Source organism: Trichomycterus rosablanca, chromosome 27 (assembly GCF_030014385.1).
Source record: "Trichomycterus rosablanca isolate fTriRos1 chromosome 27, fTriRos1.hap1, whole genome shotgun sequence".
NCBI lineage: Eukaryota > Metazoa > Chordata > Actinopteri > Siluriformes > Trichomycteridae > Trichomycterus > Trichomycterus rosablanca.
This window is the reverse complement of record NC_086014.1, coordinates 4,695,205-4,714,757: the sequence shown is the minus strand read 5'-3', so window position 1 is coordinate 4,714,757 and position 19,553 is coordinate 4,695,205. Positions and strand designations below refer to the sequence as shown.

The 19,553-nt window shown below is 42.0% G+C and overlaps 1 protein-coding gene across 1 annotated transcript in view; it reads right to left on the bottom strand.

The window, feature by feature from the left end:
* The window catches only part of LOC134303844 (low-density lipoprotein receptor-related protein 1B-like), a 142,217-nt gene that overhangs the window by 52,804 nt on the left and 69,860 nt on the right, over window positions 1–19,553 (bottom strand). The window contains exons 31-38 of the mRNA XM_062989295.1: window positions 15,116–15,256; window positions 12,790–12,915; window positions 12,545–12,676; window positions 7,920–8,054; window positions 5,395–5,524; window positions 4,991–5,117; window positions 4,027–4,178; window positions 2,260–2,384 (exon numbers count right to left, since the gene is read on the bottom strand). Of these exons, the coding sequence (XP_062845365.1) occupies window positions 2,260–2,384; window positions 4,027–4,178; window positions 4,991–5,117; window positions 5,395–5,524; window positions 7,920–8,054; window positions 12,545–12,676; window positions 12,790–12,915; window positions 15,116–15,256 (1,068 nt within the window). The remainder of the gene's footprint in view (window positions 1–2,259; window positions 2,385–4,026; window positions 4,179–4,990; window positions 5,118–5,394; window positions 5,525–7,919; window positions 8,055–12,544; window positions 12,677–12,789; window positions 12,916–15,115; window positions 15,257–19,553) is intronic.

The window sequence follows — 19,553 nt, the reverse complement described above, 5'->3', positions numbered from 1 at the left end:
CGCCATCAGTTATCCCACCCTGTGAACAACAGCCAATCGTTGTCCAGCTGGATGGCAGAGCTTAGATTCGGATATGATGTATTTGAATACGACGTATTCGAAATCCCAGCTCTGGCGTGCTAGTTTATTTTGCTTCCTCTACTGCTGCAGGCCTCTACTCCTGTCCAAGGAGTAGCCCCCTCCTTTTTTCACCAGCGCTAGGTGGGTCCGTATAAAGATCTGTATTGCGCACGGAGAGAAGAGCCTTCATTGATTTTCATAATCCCCCATTACGGTTTAGGCACCACCGAACAGGCAGCAGAGGTTGTAATTACAGCAATTATGCGGAATCCCCTAAACGTCAAACCCAACGGGCAAGCCACATGTCCGTATAGGCGCTGTCCATTTACCTCCGTGCCACCCGAGTGCCCTGACATCGTATGTGTTCCTGCACATTGATTTTACTAATTTATCGAAAGCAGTTTTTGAATAACATAACCCTCTTTTTGCACAAATAAAGTGTAGTAGCATATGAGTGTGTGTGTGTGTGTGTGTGTTTATGATTAATGATCACCGTGTATACTCCATAGCTACTGTACCCCCAGTAGGGAGGTCCCAGAGAGCACAAAGTGTAATATTTTTAACACCGGTTTGTTGTATTTGATAAATGAGGTCCTGTGTGATGTGTAATAAACAGAAAACTCTCTGAATATCTCGTTCACAAGGCTTCAGTCTGTCAAACTGCTGTGATCCTATATATTTTATTCAGAAGGAAACACTTTGGGATTTATCCCCTCAGCACATTTTTCTAAGCATTACTGTCCCAACTGATTTCAGCCAATAGGAACAGAATATCCTGGACTTCTAAAAGTGCAGGGTGAAGAGTAACAGTAACTCGGGCAGTGTGTAAGAAATCCCACGTAATAAAACTGTATTACTTTTTAATAAAATGTGCTAGTGGGATCAAACTTTATAAACAGAACACAAACTGCACACACACACACACACACGTTTAACTCACTACCTTCTTACTACACTTTTTTTTTGGCTTATTAGTTGTAGTTCCTGGACAATCCTCCTCACCCTCTCAATAAGGAACTTTGGCAGCTGGGCAGTTCTTTTAGTCATAGGCTAATTCCACCAAAAAGCAAGACGGAGCGCTTCAGGCGTTCTTTTGTGCCAACTGCCATCAGACTGCATAATACACAGGCTGTCCCCACACTGACAAGCCATCTTTCCCCCTCACCCTCTTCCCAGCACTGGACTCTACATTTCATTCTACACACATACACACATTCATTTTATCAGCTCCACTTGCCATATAGAAGCACTTTGTAGTTCTACAATTACTGACTGTAGTCCATCTGCTTCATTGCATGCTTTGTTAGCCTGCTTTCACCCTGTTCTTTAATGGTCAGGACCCCCACAGGACCACTACAGTGTAGATATTATTTAGGTGGTGGGTCATTCTCAGCACTGCACTGACACTGACATGGTGGTGTGTTAGTGTGTGTTGTGCTGGAATGCTGCTGGAGTTTTTAAACACCTCACTGTCACTGCCGGACTGAGAATAGTACACCAACCTAAAAAATATCCAGCCAACAGCGCTCCATAGGCAGCGTCCTGTGACCACCGATGAAGGTCTAGAAGATGACCGACTCAAACAGCGGCAATAGATGAGCGATCGTCTCTGACTTTACATCTACAAGGTGGACCAACTAGGTAGGAGTGTCTAATAGAGTGGACAGTGAGTGGACACGGTGTTTAAAACCTCCAGCAGCGCTGCTGTGTCTGATCCACTCATACCAGCACAACACACACTAACACACCACCACCATGTCAGTGTCAGTGCAGTGCTGAGAATGATCCACCACCCAAATAATACCTGCTCTGTGGTGGTCCTGTGGGGGTCCTGACCATTAAAGAACAGCATGAAAGGGTGCTTTTTAATATACTCATACTAGTTATGAGTTATTTTACTAGTTCTTGTTTCCAAGTTTCAAAGCATTCAAGTTCCTTTAGTGCCAGTTTCCCTGCTCTGGTTTCCTAGTTTTATTTTCATCATGTTTGTAACCACAGGTGTAGTTTCCTCATTTAACAGCCCCAATTTCAACAGATTTTGGATATGAGGCCAGTCTGCTGGTTGAATTGACACGGATTTATCTCAGTTCTATTTCTTTGCGATTCACACTCACCCCTGTCCATGTTTTTTTGCACTTTATACACACGTCTTAATTAGTGAAATATTTAACATATTCACATGTCAGTTAAAAACTCCACCTTTCTCCCGATCATGGTTAAACACTTTCACATCTCTCAGGTTTTTTCCCAGGTTGCTCCGGAGTGTCATGGCGCTCGAAGCATCGTTTTTAGTGCCCCGTCGAATCGAGCCATTAGCATAAGACCTGATAACATGGAAAGAAAACAGATCAGAAAGTGGAAAACTGACATACTTATTATACATACAGTAGTTTGTAAAACAGTTTGATAGGTTTGATAGACAATGAAGGTGTAATTTGACAGCATTCTGATCTAAAAATCTAGCAAGCTGTGTGTGATATTGATGGAGGCTGGAGTTTGTGCAGCGGTGTGTTGCAGCCTATAAAGGACGATTACACAAACCGTGGGAAAAAGTGGGGCTTAAAAAGTTTAAGCATGTATGATTTGTAAAGTATCTGCAGACGTGGGATCACCTCTAGTAATACGACCCTCCACTGCTGACTGAGGTGCTTCGCAATTGACACACGCCCCCCTCCGACACGTGTGCGGTACCGACTTGCCTCTTTTCACCTGCACGTGGCGAGTTCATATGCGAATCATAAGCCACACTCTGATCAGCATTATTCCTCAGCCAGCAGAGGTTGTAATTGCACCAGTTATGAGGAACCCTGGTCCGGCTCGTCCCACCCCTGAACAACAGCCAATCGTTGTTAATGTAGCCGCCCAGCCCAGTCGGATGGCAGAGCTGAGATTACGCATCAATACGATGCATCCGAAATCCCAGCTCTGTTCTGATATTGTATTTTACAGCTGCGCCACCCGAGCAGCTCCTCAGCTACTTTTTATGGCCAGCAACAAGTAGAATGGACACAATCAGAGGAACAACGACTGAGCTATTAAGAGGCCAAACACAAGATGCCCTGGAGGAACAGTGCCCATAAGGAAAAGGAGGTGTGCTAGGCCAGGGTTTTTCAAACCCTGGGTCGTGACCCACCCAAAAAATATGGGTCGCAGAGAATAATAATAATAATTTAATACATTTTAACAGGCACATAAACACGAAATGAACTTATCTATGTACGCCCCCTTGTTTTGCTTTATGTTACACCTTGTAAACCACATACCTTCCAATTTGCCCTAGTTCTTTTTAGATTAGATTTCTTTTGTTTTATTTTTCTTAAACTTTCTTTATATTTATTTATTCATTTTTTATTTCATTTTTATAGGATGGAAGGTGAAAAATTAGGGAACAACTGAGAGTGTAAATATACAGTACATGGATACACCTGTAGCTAATTACATATTGTATATTTAACTTAGATTTTCATGTGTTGTGTGTGTGTGTCTGTGTTAATTGCAGGGGTTTGCACTGGCCTGGGCTGAGAAACATGCACTAGTTGAATTGCAATTTAATGTTTAGTTGGTTGATATTACAGGTTATATTAATCACAGCAACTTTGTGGTTGTTCACCGGGGTCATTTATAATTTTTTTTATATAATTACACCACAGGTTTTACATTACATCTTGTAAACCACAGTGGGACAAGATCGCCACCATTTTTATTTAGTTTTGTGTTTTTTTAGGGCAAAACCCTGTGCAATACTAAGTGTGACCCGAGTGAAATGTTTAATTAGTGAATAATAACTGAGGGTTTAGTATTGCGTAACTACAGTTCATAGCAAAAGAAAAAAAGGAATCATTTTCAATATCTGATGACACTGAGCTATAAGCAATATGTCTCTACCTTTCTGATTCAATTCCTACAGCAGTTTATTCAGGCTGCTGTTTGAAAACAACACTGCATCGTTACGGTAAAATAAATTACCTGTCAGCCCAGTAGAGGTAAGATCCAAACACAGCAATGGAGAAAATATCAGCGTCGCTTTCTTTTAGAATAATCTCTCGTTCCTTGCCGCTCCCCAGGGCGATTCTCTCGATTCTGTGTGTGCGTGCGTCACACCAGTATAATTTATTTTCCTGAAATACAATTTGAAAGCAAACTTCAGTCGGCGCTCTGAATCTGTGCGTCTTTATTTAGGTGACGAATGTATGAAGAAATGTTTTGGCTGACCAACTTCATTGGTCACACTCAATAAGTCTGGACAGGGACAAAATAAAAGTGATGCGCCAATAAGCAGGTAAACTGGTAACAGGTAAGGGAATCATGATGGGATGATGGATCAAGGCTCACCAATTTGTCACTGTTAATGTTTCTTATACAGTACTAGTCGTATTCAATTACACGATTGCATTACGCTTCCTGTCTACTGATGTTGAGCTCCACTCTGACTGAGGAGAGCCGTGACTGAGACACGCCCCCTCTGACGTGTGTGCAGTAGCCGACTGCATTTTTTCACCTGCACGAGGCGAATTCATATGTGGATCAGCTTTGTGTACGGAGAGACACACCCTGATCACATTATCTCTCATCTCATCAATCGGCCAGCAGAGGTCGTAATTGCACTAGTGAGAAATCACCTCCGACACCCACACTTGAACAACAAGCCAATAGTTGATAGTGTATGCGCTCATCCTGCCGGTGGCAGATTCGATTATAGTGGATTACTAATCGAGTTTGCTACAAATAGCTTTTGACAATCATTGGGAGAACATGCTGTTAATCCAAGGGTTTTGTCTGCTGTTCCCGCTGCTATATTTGGTTCATGGATATGAATTCACATCATGCCAAATGACCGTTCTGCAGGTCATCTGACGATCAACACAGTGATAATCAACACTGAATCTCTCACTAAAGCCGAATCATTTCTGAAAAAGAAAGAGGAGAATACCTTATAGTCTATTGCAATGCTGCTCGGCCAGATTATTCCAGAGTTAACCAGGACTGTCCGCTCTGAACCATCCAGGCGAGATCTGCTAATTTTTGGAGTCTGTCCCGATTCTGTCCACACTAGGAAGCTGAGCCAGAGTACAGTACGAGGTTTAACATTTACCTTAAAACAGTTACATTTACACAAACTACCAGCTAAACCTTAACCTAAAGAACTAGTGACTTTTCCCAGAATGAAATCAAGTGACCTTATGGTTTCCCCAGAATGAAATCAAGTGGCTTTATGGTTCAGTACATTTTACCAGTATTCAGCTCTTTGTCAATGTTATGTAACAAACATGTTATTGATTCATTAATAGGTTCCTTATAATTGCATCCAACATTTTAGCCTAATGTAACACACACCCTATCAGTGGTTGAACAGCAATAGCTTGAGGTTGATCAAGTCCTTCGGATACAATCACGGCTCGATACGCACTGTTCAGTCGAGACACCCCAATAAGATCAGAGCCATGATCCGTCCAGTAAATGTTTCCTACAGAAACAGAGAAATCAGATCCATTAATCGATAAACTACTTAAATTAAGTCTGTCAATCCTTTATTATCTGTCCATTATTCCATCCATTATTTATGTATCTAATGTTTTATCTATTTATATTTCTGTATATCCTGTGAGCTTTTCCTTTCTAACCACCCTCCTTACTGTGGGTCAGGGCGAAAAACACTTAAAACTTTTTCTATCTTGTTCTAAGAATACCTAAAAGCTTTTGTACAGAACTAAATTGCAGCCATAAGTGGGTGGAAATGATTTAAAAAGACCTGCAAAAAGGGCTATTATTAATAATTAGGGATCATTAAAACATTTTTCTTACCATCGTACCATGATATTTAATCACTAAAAAGAGAACATACTTTAGAAATCTCTATTTTTAATTTTGTCAAGAGAACATGGTGTTTATATATATATATATACAGTGTATCACAAAAGTGAGTACACCCCTCACATTTCTGCAGATATTTAAGTATATCTTTTCATGGGACAACACTGACAAAATGACACTTTGACACAATGAAAAGTAGTCTGTGTGCAGCTTATATAACAGTGTAAATTTATTCTTCCCTCAAAATAACTCAATATACAGCCATTAATGTCTAAACCGCCGGCAACAAAAGTGAGTACACCCCTAAGAGACTACACCCCTAAATGTCCAAAGTGAGCACTGCTTGTCATTTTCCCTCCAAAATGTCATGTGATTTGTTAGTGTTACTAGGTCTCAGGTGTGCTTATTGAGCAGGTGTGTTCAATTTAGTAGTACAGCTCTCAAACTCTCTCATACTGGTCACTGAAAGTTCCAACATGGCACCTCATGGCAAAAAACTCTCTGAGGATCTTAAAAGACGAATTGTTGTGCTACATGAAGATGGCCAAGGCTACAAGAAGATTGCCAACACCCTGAAACTGAGCTGCAGCACAGTGGCCAAGATCATCCAGCGTTTTAAAAGAGCAGGGTCCACTCAAAACAGACCTCGCGTTGGTCGTCCAAAGAAGCTGAGTGCACATGCTCAGCGTCACATCCAACTGCTGTCTTTGAAAGATAGGCGCAGGAGTGCTGTCAGCATTGCTGCAGAGATTGAAAAGGTGGGGGGTCAGCCTGTCAGTGCTCAGACCATACGCCGCACACTACATCAAATTGGTCTGCATGGCTGTCACCCCAGAAGGAAGCCTCTTCTGAAGTCTCTACACAAAAAAGCCCGCAAACAGTTTGCTGAAGACATGTCAACAAAGGACATGGATTACTGGAACCATGTCCTATGGTCTGATGAGACCAAGATTAATTTATTTGGTTCAGATGGTCTCAAGCATGTGTGGCGGCAATCAGGTGAGGAGTACAAAGATAAGTGTGTCATGCCTACAGTCAAGCATGGTGGTGGGAATGCCATGGTCTGGGGCTGCATGAGTGCAGCAGGTGTTGGGGAGTTACATTTCATTGAGGGACACATGAACTCCGATATGTACTGTGAAATACTGAAGCAGAGCATGATCCCCTCCCTCCGGAAACTGGGTCGCAGGGCAGTGTTCCAGCATGATAATGACCCCAAACACACCTCTAAGACGACCACTGCTTTATTGAAGAGGCTGAGGGTAAAGGTGATGGACTGGCCAAGCATGTCTCCAGACCTAAACCCAATAGAACATCTTTGGGGCATCCTCAAGCGGAAGGTGGAGGAGCGCAAAGTCTCGAATATCCGCCAGCTCCGTGATGTCGTCATGGAGGAGTGGAAAAGCATTCCAGTGGCAACCTGTGAAGCTCTGGTAAACTCCATGCCCAGGAGAGTTAAGGCAGTTCTGGGAAATAATGGTGGCCACACAAAATATTGACACTTCAGGAACTTTCACTAAGGGGTGTACTCACTTTTGTTGCCGGTGGTTTAGACATTAATGGCTGTATATTGAGTTATTTTGAGGGAAGAATAAATTTACACTGTTATATAAGCTGCACACAGACTACTTTTCATTGTGTCAAAGTGTCATTTTGTCAGTGTTGTCCCATGAAAAGATAAACTTAAATATCTGCAGAAATGTGAGGGGTGTACTCACTTTTGTGATACACTGTATATATATATATATTTTTTTTTTTTGGGCCATTCTGCTGAATTGATGCCATTTCCGTCCCCAGGACATTATACACTGACTAGGCATAACATTATGACCACTGACAGGTGAAGTGAACAACACTGATTATCTCTTCATCACGGCACCTGTTAGCGGGTGGGATATATTAAACACCAAGTGAACATTTTAACTCAAAGTTGATGTGTCATCAAGTATTTGTTATTTGTTACTTGTTAGCTCGAACAGCAGGTTGTGGGAACTAGTCGATCACTACAAACTCCTAATAAGTTCACAGCAATAGAAATAAATAAAAACCTGCAATCCAATCCAGCGCTACTCCTTCGGTGCGTCCGATGCCGCTGTTTATCACCTCCTCCCTCCAAGATTGATCTCTAGCAGCTCTGAAGATTTTGTTCGAACCCAGGTCAGTCCAGTACAAAGTGTCATTAGCTTAAAGGAAACAAAGTCACAGCGATGTCACTATATAATCACAATACATACACAATTATAGATATTTATCTTTATTATTTATCTTTAATTTTATACATATACTGTAAATACACCAATCAGCCATAACATTAAAACCACCTCCTTGTTTCTACACTCACTGTCCATTTTATCAGCTCCACTTACAATATAGAAGCACTTTGTAGTTCTACAATTACTGACTGTAGTCCATCTGTTTCTCTGCATGCCTTGTTAGCCGTTTTTTGTTTGCTTTGTTAGCCTAGGTATTATTTAGGTGGTGGATGATTCTCAGCACTGCAGTTACACTGACATGGTGGTGGTGTGTTAGTGTGTGTTGTGCTGGTATGAGTGGATCAGACACAGCAGCGCTGATGGAGTTTTTAAACACCTCACTGTCACTGCTGGACTGAGAATAGTCCACCAACCAAAAATATCCAGTCAACAGCGTCCTGTGACCACCGATGAACTCAAACAGCAGCAATAGATGAGCGATCGTCTCTGACTTTACATCTACAAGGTGGACCAACTAGGTAGGAGTGTCTAATAGAGTGGACAGGGAGTGGACCACTCATACCAGCACAACACACACTAACACAACACCACCATGTCAGTGTCACTGCGGTGCTGAGAATGATCCACCACCTAAATAATACCTGCTCTGTGGTGGTCCTGTGGGTGTCCTGACCATTGAAGAACAGCATAAAAGGGGGCTAACAAAGCATGTAGTCAGTAGTCAGTAATTGTAGAACTACAAAGTGCTTCTATATGGTAAGTGGAGCTGATAAAATGGACAGTGAGTGTAGAAACAAGGAGGTGGTTTTAATGTTATGGCTGATCAGTGTAGTAGTTTGGGGGTTTAATTTTGGCTTTATTGGCAGAGTAACACAGTGAGCATCAGGCTACTTTCATTCAAGCACGACTCCACACTGACCAGGATGACCGCCAACTGTAGGATCACATCAAGTGACTTACAAAGAGAATGGCTAATGACAGCCGGAGCAAAGCATATGCCAAGGGCAGTTTAAAGGCGTAGGGCTAATGTCATGCAAAGCTAGAAAAGCAGCTGTTCATCAATGAGAAGCAAAGACGACCCAGGCTGGGATTGAAGTCGTCCAATTTTAATGTTTTAATGTTATGGCTGATCGGTGTATATATGTATTCATTTATAATTTACTATACACTACATGAATAAAAGTAAGAGAACATCTGCTTCTGCAATGTCCACAGACAAACACTGTTACTGGAATGAGTCGTATCAAAAACTGTGATATCTTTTCAGCAGGTTTGTGACAACTTTCTGCTCTGCTAGAGCTGAGAGTCACACAGGTTTATACATCAAATCCACTCAATGCTGAAGTGCAAACTATATCAAAACTATTATCTGTGCTCAGCTAAAACACTCAACACAGGGTTCCAATCTGTCTCTGAAAGAAACATCAGCACAAGGACTATATATGGAAACCCAACAGATGGGACTTTCATGGATGCCTGGTTCATACAAGCCTCAGATGACTATGTGAAATGACAAGCATCGATTATGTTACAAGACAAGCATGAAAAAATAATAATAGGACAGTGAAACAGCGGAAACATGATCTAATTTAATGAATGACGCTCCATCAGCTGGCATTTTGCTAAAGAAAACTGGGTTACTGCTGCGAGTAAAATGCTCCAATTGGTCATCACAGGATTAACTATAGGGTTTGGTGAGAAATAATAGTCTGGGTTCGTCTTATAGGTCCCACTAATGGAACATTAAATGCTGTAGCATACAGTGACATTTTTAAACAATTAAAATGCCAAAAGGTGCAGACTGTCAATTTACATGACACCAAAGGTCACAGCCGTCACACTAGGCTATTATGTTTTAGAGGGTTATACAGTGGGCTGAATTCCTCTGTTTTTTGGCACACAATGTTCCAGATCTTGGAATAAAACAGAATATAAGACAAAGACAGCCTGAGTAAACATTTCATTCATTCATTTTCATATCTGCTTATCCAATCAGGGTCGCGGGGGTGTGCTGGAGCCTATCCCAGCTTTTCAATGGGCGCAAGGCACACAGTAACACCCTGGAAGGGACGCCAGTCCATCGCAGGGCAGACACACACACACACACACACACACCCATTCACTTTATAGGGCAATTCAGTGTCTCCAATTAACCTGACTGCATGTTTTTGGACTGTGGGAGGAAACCGGAGCTCCCGGGGGAAACCCACGCAGACACGGGGAGAACATGCAAACTCCGCACAGAAAGGACCCGGACCGGACCGCCTGGGGATCGAACCCAGGACCTTCTTGCTGTGAGGCGACAGTGCTACCCACCGAGCCACCGTGCCGCCCGCCTGAGTAAACACAAAACAAATACTGTATTTTAAATAATAAGGTATATTAAGGTTTAAGATGCTGCACCCTTTAATGTCACTGAATTAATGCAATTCTGCAAAAACAAATAGGTTTTTTTTTACAATAATTGCAACATAATTTGATAGTGTACTAGAACTCCGGGCATGGCATGTCTTCCTATGTCCACAACTAAACCCCTGCAACTAATCTAAGTACTGTCATGCAGAACTATTTCTTTGCTCTCTTTACTTTACTGACATTCTGTAGCTGTCCAGCACTTGTTAAAATGTATTTCTTCTCTGAACTGACACTAAATTGTTGACATGTACTTGCCCTGGCTGTTTAAAGAGCTTAAATCTGTGCTGTATTTAAACATTGACTAAAACGACAGCTGAGTACATGGATACACGTTCGTTATCCTTAACACTACAACACTGCCTTCAAACATGCCAACAGCTGAACTGTGGACTTGGACTGTTGCCTATTCACAGGGTAATGTGTGCTTTTATTTAAATATAGACAGCCGCTCTGTTAGCGCTTTTACACCAAAAGAACGGGCTTTATCGAACCTTGGGGCTTTTTAAAGGACCAACACACGTTTCCACCAGTACGTCATGTACAGTGGGTGTTGCGCAACTAAAGTAAAGAGTGGTAAGAAGGTGACGGAGCGTGTAGATCACCTGCAGGCATTTGTGCCGTTGTTACAGATGTTTGTTTTTATGCAAAAAGCATCAATCAACTGTTGGTGATAAGAAGACGTAGAAGGCAACTTTGTTCCTCGTGTTTGTAGCCATTGTTGCCTTATTTAGTGCATGCTCGGCTTGAGTCTTCCATGACACGAACATCCTTTTGTGTGGAATAACCATCAAATCCACTCTAAAAGCGTCCACGTGTCTTTGTTTAGCTGGATTTACTTCACGTGTGGTGGTTTTACTTATGTGTGGTGTTAAACTTGTATTATGCAACTCCGGGTGCTGAGAATCAGCTTCTCTGGAGAGTCGAAAAAGCTTAACATGGCTTAATGTACTGAAAGTCGGAATAGGCACTACATTTTTCTCAGTTAGTACTGGTTATAAGTGCTCTTTACTGCTAAAATTCATCGGCTGTGGTTTTAATACAACAAAACACGTTAAGCTTTATTTATTACTTATACAACAGGTAGTTCTGACCTTACAATCTGATTGGTTGAGAAGCGTTCTTTTCACACCACAATGGTATTACTCCGCTGACGCGTTGCCATTAACGACAAGCTTCATGCACACAAACGCGCACGCAGGCGACACAGCCTTTTTTTCCGGGTCGCGTTTTAAATCCGTTATCTGATATACAATCTAGTGCACTATGTAGGGAACATATATCCATGATCTGATACACAATCTAGTGCACTATTTAGGGAACATTAATGTGTTTGTAATGCGAACAGTTAGTTAAGCCAGTTAGCAGCTCCTAGTAGTTCTGTTTTCATCCATAGCCTTTGGTGTGTGCGAGAGGTTTTTTATTTCTTTTTTTCCCTTCGGAGGTTCTTGCTTTCTTCTTCTTGTTGTTCTTACCTCCCTGAAATGAGTTTTTGCAACTTGGGATGTCTGCTTTGTAGTGTTAAACTTTATATTGGTTGTGGAACTACTTTATGGCGGAAGGTATTGTCAATATTAAAGCATATTTAATATGAAATTCAGGGCTTCTTTGATTTATTTTCTTTCTTTATTTTGTAAAAACTGTTGTATAAAATCAATAGAACACTCACCTTCGGTTCGTGCCTGCGACCCAATCACAGCCGTGATGTTATTCGCGATAACACACTCCCTCTCGTGTTCTATTGCTTAAGTAAAGCGTTGTTCATACTGTCTGGGTTTGCTTTTACCTCGTCATATCAAACAGTTCGTCTTATTCGAGGCGCTTTGAAAATATCAGCGGCAAACTGGCTCAAAATAATGAACTCATGCTTGTCTGTTATGAAAAACGTCCACAGGTGTCCACATGTTTCAGCTGCACTTTAATAGTTAAACACTGTTGTGATGAATTACTAAAGGCTAGGAGTGAGTGCACCTGGTAAAAACCAAGTACTCGACAAGTACGAATCCTGAGCAAGTGTATAAATAAAGTAAGGTCAGAGGACGACGCACCTGCATGGAAGTCCAGTCCGGCCGCTAACAGTGTTCCAGTTACAGGAATCAGAGCGTCTGAATTATCGCCGGGGTCCAGCGATACTCCACGGATCCCGTCATGAGACGAATAAAACAGGAACGACTCCACTCCTGCCGACAGTATAGGGAATTATATTTCTCACAGCAGATGTTTGGAGCAATTCAAGCAGCGAATCAACTTTGAACCAAATGAATCAGTAAGTAATTAGCAGTTTTCTGTTTACCTCTGCAAGTGAAGCGATCCTCGGTTAGACTGTAACCTGTGGTACACAAGCAGGCGCGGGAGTGCTCGGAGGTCGGCAGGCAGAGCTGAGAACAGCCGCCGTTACTCAGCACACACCCGTTTTCACCTGAAAACAAAACATACAGGACACATGTTCCCATTATGGTAATTTTTAATGAATTTTGTCCCCTTTTCTCCCGATTTAGTGCGTCCAATTTTGACCCAAATGCGTTATGCTTCCTCTCTACTATTGAGGAGAGCGAGACTGCATCTTTTCACCTGCACGAGGCGAGTTCATATGCCGATCAGCTTTGTGCACGGAGAGCCACAACCTGATCACATTATCCCTCGACTCTGTGCAGGCACCATCAACCAGCCAGCAGAACATAATTCGCTCAGTTATGAGGTCCCTATCCGGCTTTATCCTACCCTGAGCACACCAGCCAATCATGTTGTTCATGCAGCTGCCCAGCCCAGTCGTATGGCAGAGCTGCTCATGCCTGACTCAGTGATCAGTGATCCCCCAGCAGCGAAGGACAAATTGACTACGCTAAACTGGGAGAAAATGCATGAAAAAAATAGAAACAAATTCCTACAGGCACACTTGAAAATATGTGAGTGAAGGCTGTCAACTGCAAAAAGGGGGAGGGGGAGAAATTATATATTAATGCCAATGGTTTTGGAATGAGATATGCAAAAAGCACATTTTCAGGTGTCCATATACTTAGATGATCAATGTACAGCATACACTGTCAGTACAAAATCTGAAATAAAATGGTAAATAAATAAATAATAATAATAAATAATCCAGGGTAGCTGGGAAATAAATTTTCAGTCTGCCCAACAGACGGTTATATTCATTAAAGGAAAATAAATTATTATTATATATTTCATTAATAAATAAACTGCAATTCAACACAATTAAGTTCTCAGGTGAACCCAGTTAGGCTGAGATGGGTGATACAATCCTAAGCTTATTTAAAATATAGGTTTTATTTTTATTCAGTCTGGTTGATTGATGCATTACTTAAGCCTGGAAACCCTGGAGACTCTTTTAGGCAAAGCTTAAACACTTACTCACCAAAATCTGAGCTTAAAAAGTAAGCAAATCTACATCGTTCCTTCACAGTACTGTAGTAGGTCGGTTTGAAGTGAAGTAATGAGCAAATTCTTTTACTCCCTTGTGCTCCGTGTCACTGAGATAAATGGCACTAACTGCGCTGCACGAGTCTGAAGAGCTAGCAAAAAGAAACATTTACCCTAATGATGTAATTGTCATTTTTTATCTTAATGTCGCTCTAAAAGGATCTGACGTAGTGTGGCTAATGAAGCTGTCTGTGTTATAAATGCTGCTCAGTAACTAACTGACGAATGGGAGCAGCAGTGGCAGTATTTAACCTCAAATAGCAACCGCTTATGAGACACACTTTATATTCAGTCCTGTCATAATGAAACTAATAGAAGAAAACCTGTGTGATGTTCAGCTATCATCACATAAAGCACTAAATGTCATATATACACTGATCAGCCATAACATTAACGTTACCTCCTTGTTTCTACACTCACTGTCCATTTTATCAGCTCCACTTACCATATAGGAGCACTTTGTAGTTCTACAATTACTGACTGTAGTCCATCTGTTTCTCTGCATGCGTTTTAGCCTGCTTTCACCCTGTTCTTCAATGGTCAGGACCCCCACAGGACCACTACGGAGCAGGTATTATTTATGTGGTGGATCATTCTCAGCACAGCAGTGACACTGACCACTGATGGTGGTGGTGTGTTAGTGTGTGTTGTGCTGGTATGAGTGGATCAGGCACAGCAATGTCCACTCACTGTCCACTCTATTAGACACTCCTACCTAGTCGGTCCACCTTGTAGATGTGAAGTCAGAGACGATCGCTCATCTATTGCTGATGTTTGAGTCGGTCATCTTAATCTAGACCTTCATCAGTGGACACAGGACGCTGCCCACGGGGCGCTGTTGGCTGGATATTTTTGATTGGTGGACTATATTGAAGAACAGCATGAAAGGGGGCTAACAAAGCATGCACAGAAATAGATGGACTACAGTCAGTAATTGTAGAACTACAAAGCGCTCCTATATGGTAAGTGGCCTGCCACCACTCAAGAACACTGGTTGCACACATTTACTCAAACCCACACTCCACCTACTGCATGTTACAGAAGTTTAGTAGTACAGTAGAACACATGCTGACATGGGAGGAACTCCAGAACATTGCAGTGACCTTAATAACCCTTTCCCATGCTTAGGCCTTATCATATTATAGATTTACTGCTTAATGTATGTAAATGATACAGATTACCTTTCTGTCCATCCTTGTCGTACAATCTGATCTGAACCACTCCTGAAGTTTTGGTCCTGAGAACTGCCATGTTTTGTCCATCTTTCTTTTTCACAGTGCCGATCTGAGCCAAGGTCTCATCTGCCCACCACAACTTACTCCCTGGACACAAAATACAAAGAAAAAGCGCACAGTTAATCCTTGAATTACAGTACAATGAAAAAGTAAATAGCTCAACTTCATTTCATTTGTTAATATACCTCCATTCTTGCAGTTCAGGTCTGCAACACATTCCAATGTAGGGCTAGTAATGTGGTGAATTTCAGTGCGTAAAGGCCAAGGGCGCAAGCTTAAGCTGAATGCACTGCATCATGAACCGCCACTCAACAATAGCTGATATAACCACATGGGTGAGGGATTACTTTGGCAAACCTTTATCAAGCTCTACAATACAGAGTTAGATGCACAAATGCCACTTAAAACTTTACTGTGCAAAAAAGAAGCCTTATGTTAACCATGTCCAGAAGCGGCGTCGACTTCTCTGGGCTCGGAGGCATTTAGGATGGACCATCACACAGTAGAATCGTGTATTGTGGTCAGATGAATCAGCATTCCAGGTCCTTTTTGGAAAAAATGGACGCCGTGTGCTCCGGACCAAAGACGAAAAGGACCGTCCAGACTGTAATCAGGAACAAGTCCAAAAGCCAGGGTCTGTCATGGTATGTCAGTGCCCTTGGTAAAGGTCATTTACACTTCTGTGATGGCAGCATTGATGCAGAAAAGTACATCAAGATCTTAGATCAACATGTGCTGCCTTCATGATGTCATCTTTTCCAGGGACGATCACATGTTGCACACCTTACAAAGGCATGGCTGAGGAAGAAGAGGGTACGGATACTGGACTGGCCTGCCTGCAGTCCTGACCTGTCCCCAATAGAGAACGTGTGGAGAATTTTGAAACGAAAAATGCGACGGTGACGACCCCGTACTGTTGTACATCTCGGTGCCAAAACGTCTTTTAAGTGTGGTGAAAAGGAATGGCGACATTACAAAGTGGTAAATGCTTTACTGTCCCAACTTTTTGTGGAATGTGTTGCAGGTCTGAAATGAAAGAATGGATGTTTATTAATAAATGAAATGAAGTTGAGCAGATAAAACATGAAATATCTCAGGTTCATCCTGTCTGGAATGAAATAAAAGTCAAAGTAAATGTAAGAAACTCAGTTTTTTGTCCCAACGTTTTCTGATTTGAGGTTGTAAATGGAAAATCTACATAGCCCCCTAGCTCTGTGTCGGTGATATGACCTAACAGGTCACTTGAAAGATGGCAACAAGTTCCTACCTCCCCCACAGCTTGTAATTAAAACTAAATCACGTTTGCCAAATCATTTATATGAAAACGGTTAAATGAACAGGTAAGGATGTTTCCCTATCCTTTATCCCCTCAGAAAACAAACCACTCTGCAGAGTCCCAGCATGTCGCCTCCCAGCATTCAGATTGCTCTTACACCATATGTGGTACTGGGAAAAACACTTAGACAATGTAAATTAGGTAGAAAGTAGCAAAACAAACCTAAAACAATCAAAAGATAATTTTTCCCCATTACATTTTGTACATCAAAGCCTTCTACTATGTTTCACATTAATAAACCTGTCCGGTATTATTTCCTCTCCATCAATATAATGAGAGGCTCCACGTACTGACAGCAGCCGAATCACCTTACATGAAGAGAACAGGTAATACCAGGCATGTGGGAGAGGGCATGGAGAGCGCTTGATTAATTTAAACATCCTGAACTTTGAATTTTTCTTTATAAATGTGATTCCACGAGTCAGGTATAAAATTGGGGTTTGCATGAACATGCTAGTAATGTGCCATTAGAAATTACTAGAATTAATGCAATTTCAGGAGCCTGCAGCAGCCTGGACTTATTTTTAGCCAAAACCTTGCTAAAGGCTCTCTTAAAAAATGTGTCGGAGATACAGTATGATTCAAAGATAAACCTCAACCTCAAAATGAGTTCAAAAGATTCCATGTACAGTTGCTCAGGTGGCACAGCGTTTAAAAACACACGCTGGAACCAGATACATCGTATCGAATCTCAGCTCTGCCTGCCGGCTAAGGCCGAGTGGCCACATGAACAACGATTGGCCTGTTGTTCAGATGGGCGGAACTAAGCCGGACGGGGTCTCTCTCTCATCACTGGTGCTGGCTGATTGATGGCGCATGCACAGAGATGAGAAACGAGTGCTCTCAGGGTGTGTCTCTCTGTACACAGCCCACGTGTCGGAGGGGGTGTGGGTTAGCATCGTTCTCCTCAGTCAGAGCAGGGATCGGCATTGGTGGAGAGGAAACGTGACGCAATCCGGCAATTGGACGCGCTAATAAAAAAGGGGAGAAAAGGGGAGAAAATGCATAAAGAAAATATATTACAAAAAGAAAGAGGACATGTCTGGGAAAAAGAAGGACATATGGTCAGCCTGAATTAAGAGACTACAAAGTCAAATTATAGTGTAAGCTGCTTATATTTATATTTTTGACCCTGCATATTTTCCAGAAAGGGTGTGTAAACTTTTAATTGTAACTGCATTTATAATGAAAATACAGACAGCTTATTAAAACCAAGCAGACTGAAGAGAGGAAACGAGAACGTGACCTTGTATGAGAGCTAGGCAGGTTGGTCGTGTCCTCGATCGGAAAGCTTCGTGCCCTCGGGCAGGACACTTAACCCTGAGTTATTCGAGCGTGAACCCAGGTAAGACAGCCGAGCTCTCGGTGGCCCTGGCCTCAATAAAGGTGTAATCCTGATCTTTCATTCAGGTCAGAAAATACAAAATGACCCAAAAATACATTTTCCATCATGAAACTTCATCTGCCAGACTGTTGTGACTGTGGTCACAGCCGTAACGATCAAAAAGGTGGTTATGAGTGCTGTCCTAAGTGAATAAAAGTCATATCCTACACCCCCAAGTATTTTGAACAGCTGACCATTTCGCTCTGCCCTTCATACAAGGTCTGCATAGACGACATACGATATAAAATGCTAATAGATTTTATTATTACAGAAAACCTGTGTACAATATGCTCTGCAACACATACATATATATACACTAATCAGCCATAACATTAAAACCACATCCTTGTTTCTACACTCACTGTCCATGTAGAATCACTTTGTAGTTCTACAATTACTGACTGTAGTCCATCTGTTTCTTTGCATGCTTTGTTACCCCCCTTTCATGCTGTTCTTCAATGGTCAGGACTCTCCCAGGACCACTACAGAGCAGGTATTATTTGGGTGGTGGATCATTCCCAGCACTGCAGTGACACTGACATACATGGTGGTGGTGTGTTAGTGTGTGTTGTGCTGGTATGTGTGGATAAGACACAGCGATGCTGCTGGAGTTTTTAAACACCTTACTCTTACTGTCACTGCTGGACTGAGAATAGTCCACCAACCTAAAACATCCAGCCAACAGCGTCCTGTGACCACTGATGAAGGTCTACAAGATGACCGACTCAAACAGCAGCAATAGATGAGCGATCGTCTCTGACTTTACATCTACAAGGTGGACCAACTAGGTAGGACTGTCTAATAGAGTGGACAGTGAGTGGACACGATATTTAAAAACTCCACTCATACCAGGCACAACACACACTAACACACCACCACCATGTCAGTGCCACTGCAGTGCTGAGAATGATCCACCACCCAAATAATACCTGCTCTGTAGTGGTCCTGGGAGAGTCCTGACCGTTAAAGAACAGGGTGAAAGCAGGTTAAAAAAGTATGCAGAGAAAAAGATGGACTACAGTCCGTAATTGTAGAACTGCAAAGTGCTTCTATATGGTAAGTGGTATATTTCTGCCATTATTTTTAGCATGTATATGAAAAGAAAAAAGTGAAAAGAAAAGGACCAAGGTCATTCAGGTGAGCCCTGACGCAGAGAAAGCTTTTTCTTTCTTTTATTGAGAGCTTTATTAGTGCTCTCATTCTCATTCCTGCCGACACTGAACTGCCATTTATTGAAGGAGGATGGATCTCAGATGTGTGCAGGGGGAGTTCTGTCACAGACACGTGGGACTCCTTTTATTTTTAAAAGCACACTTCTGCGGGACTAAAAGTAGTCAATAATTCTAAACGTCTAGCCGTTAGAGAGACACTTGATGAATTAAGACACTTTAGCTTTAGTGTGCTAAACATCCATTCTTTATCCTCACTGATCAATGCAGCTGTGACTAATGCCACCATCCTCTTCAAGCTTGCTGGGAATTCTTTGCTTTACTAGCTATTACATATTTATTACATATTATGACCACCTTCCTAATATTGTGTTGGCCCCTGTTTTGCTGCCAAAACAGCCCTGACCCGTCGAGGCATGGACTCCACGAGACCCCTGAAGGTGTGCTGTGCTATCTGGCACCAAGATGTTAGCAGCAGATCCTTTAACTCCTCTA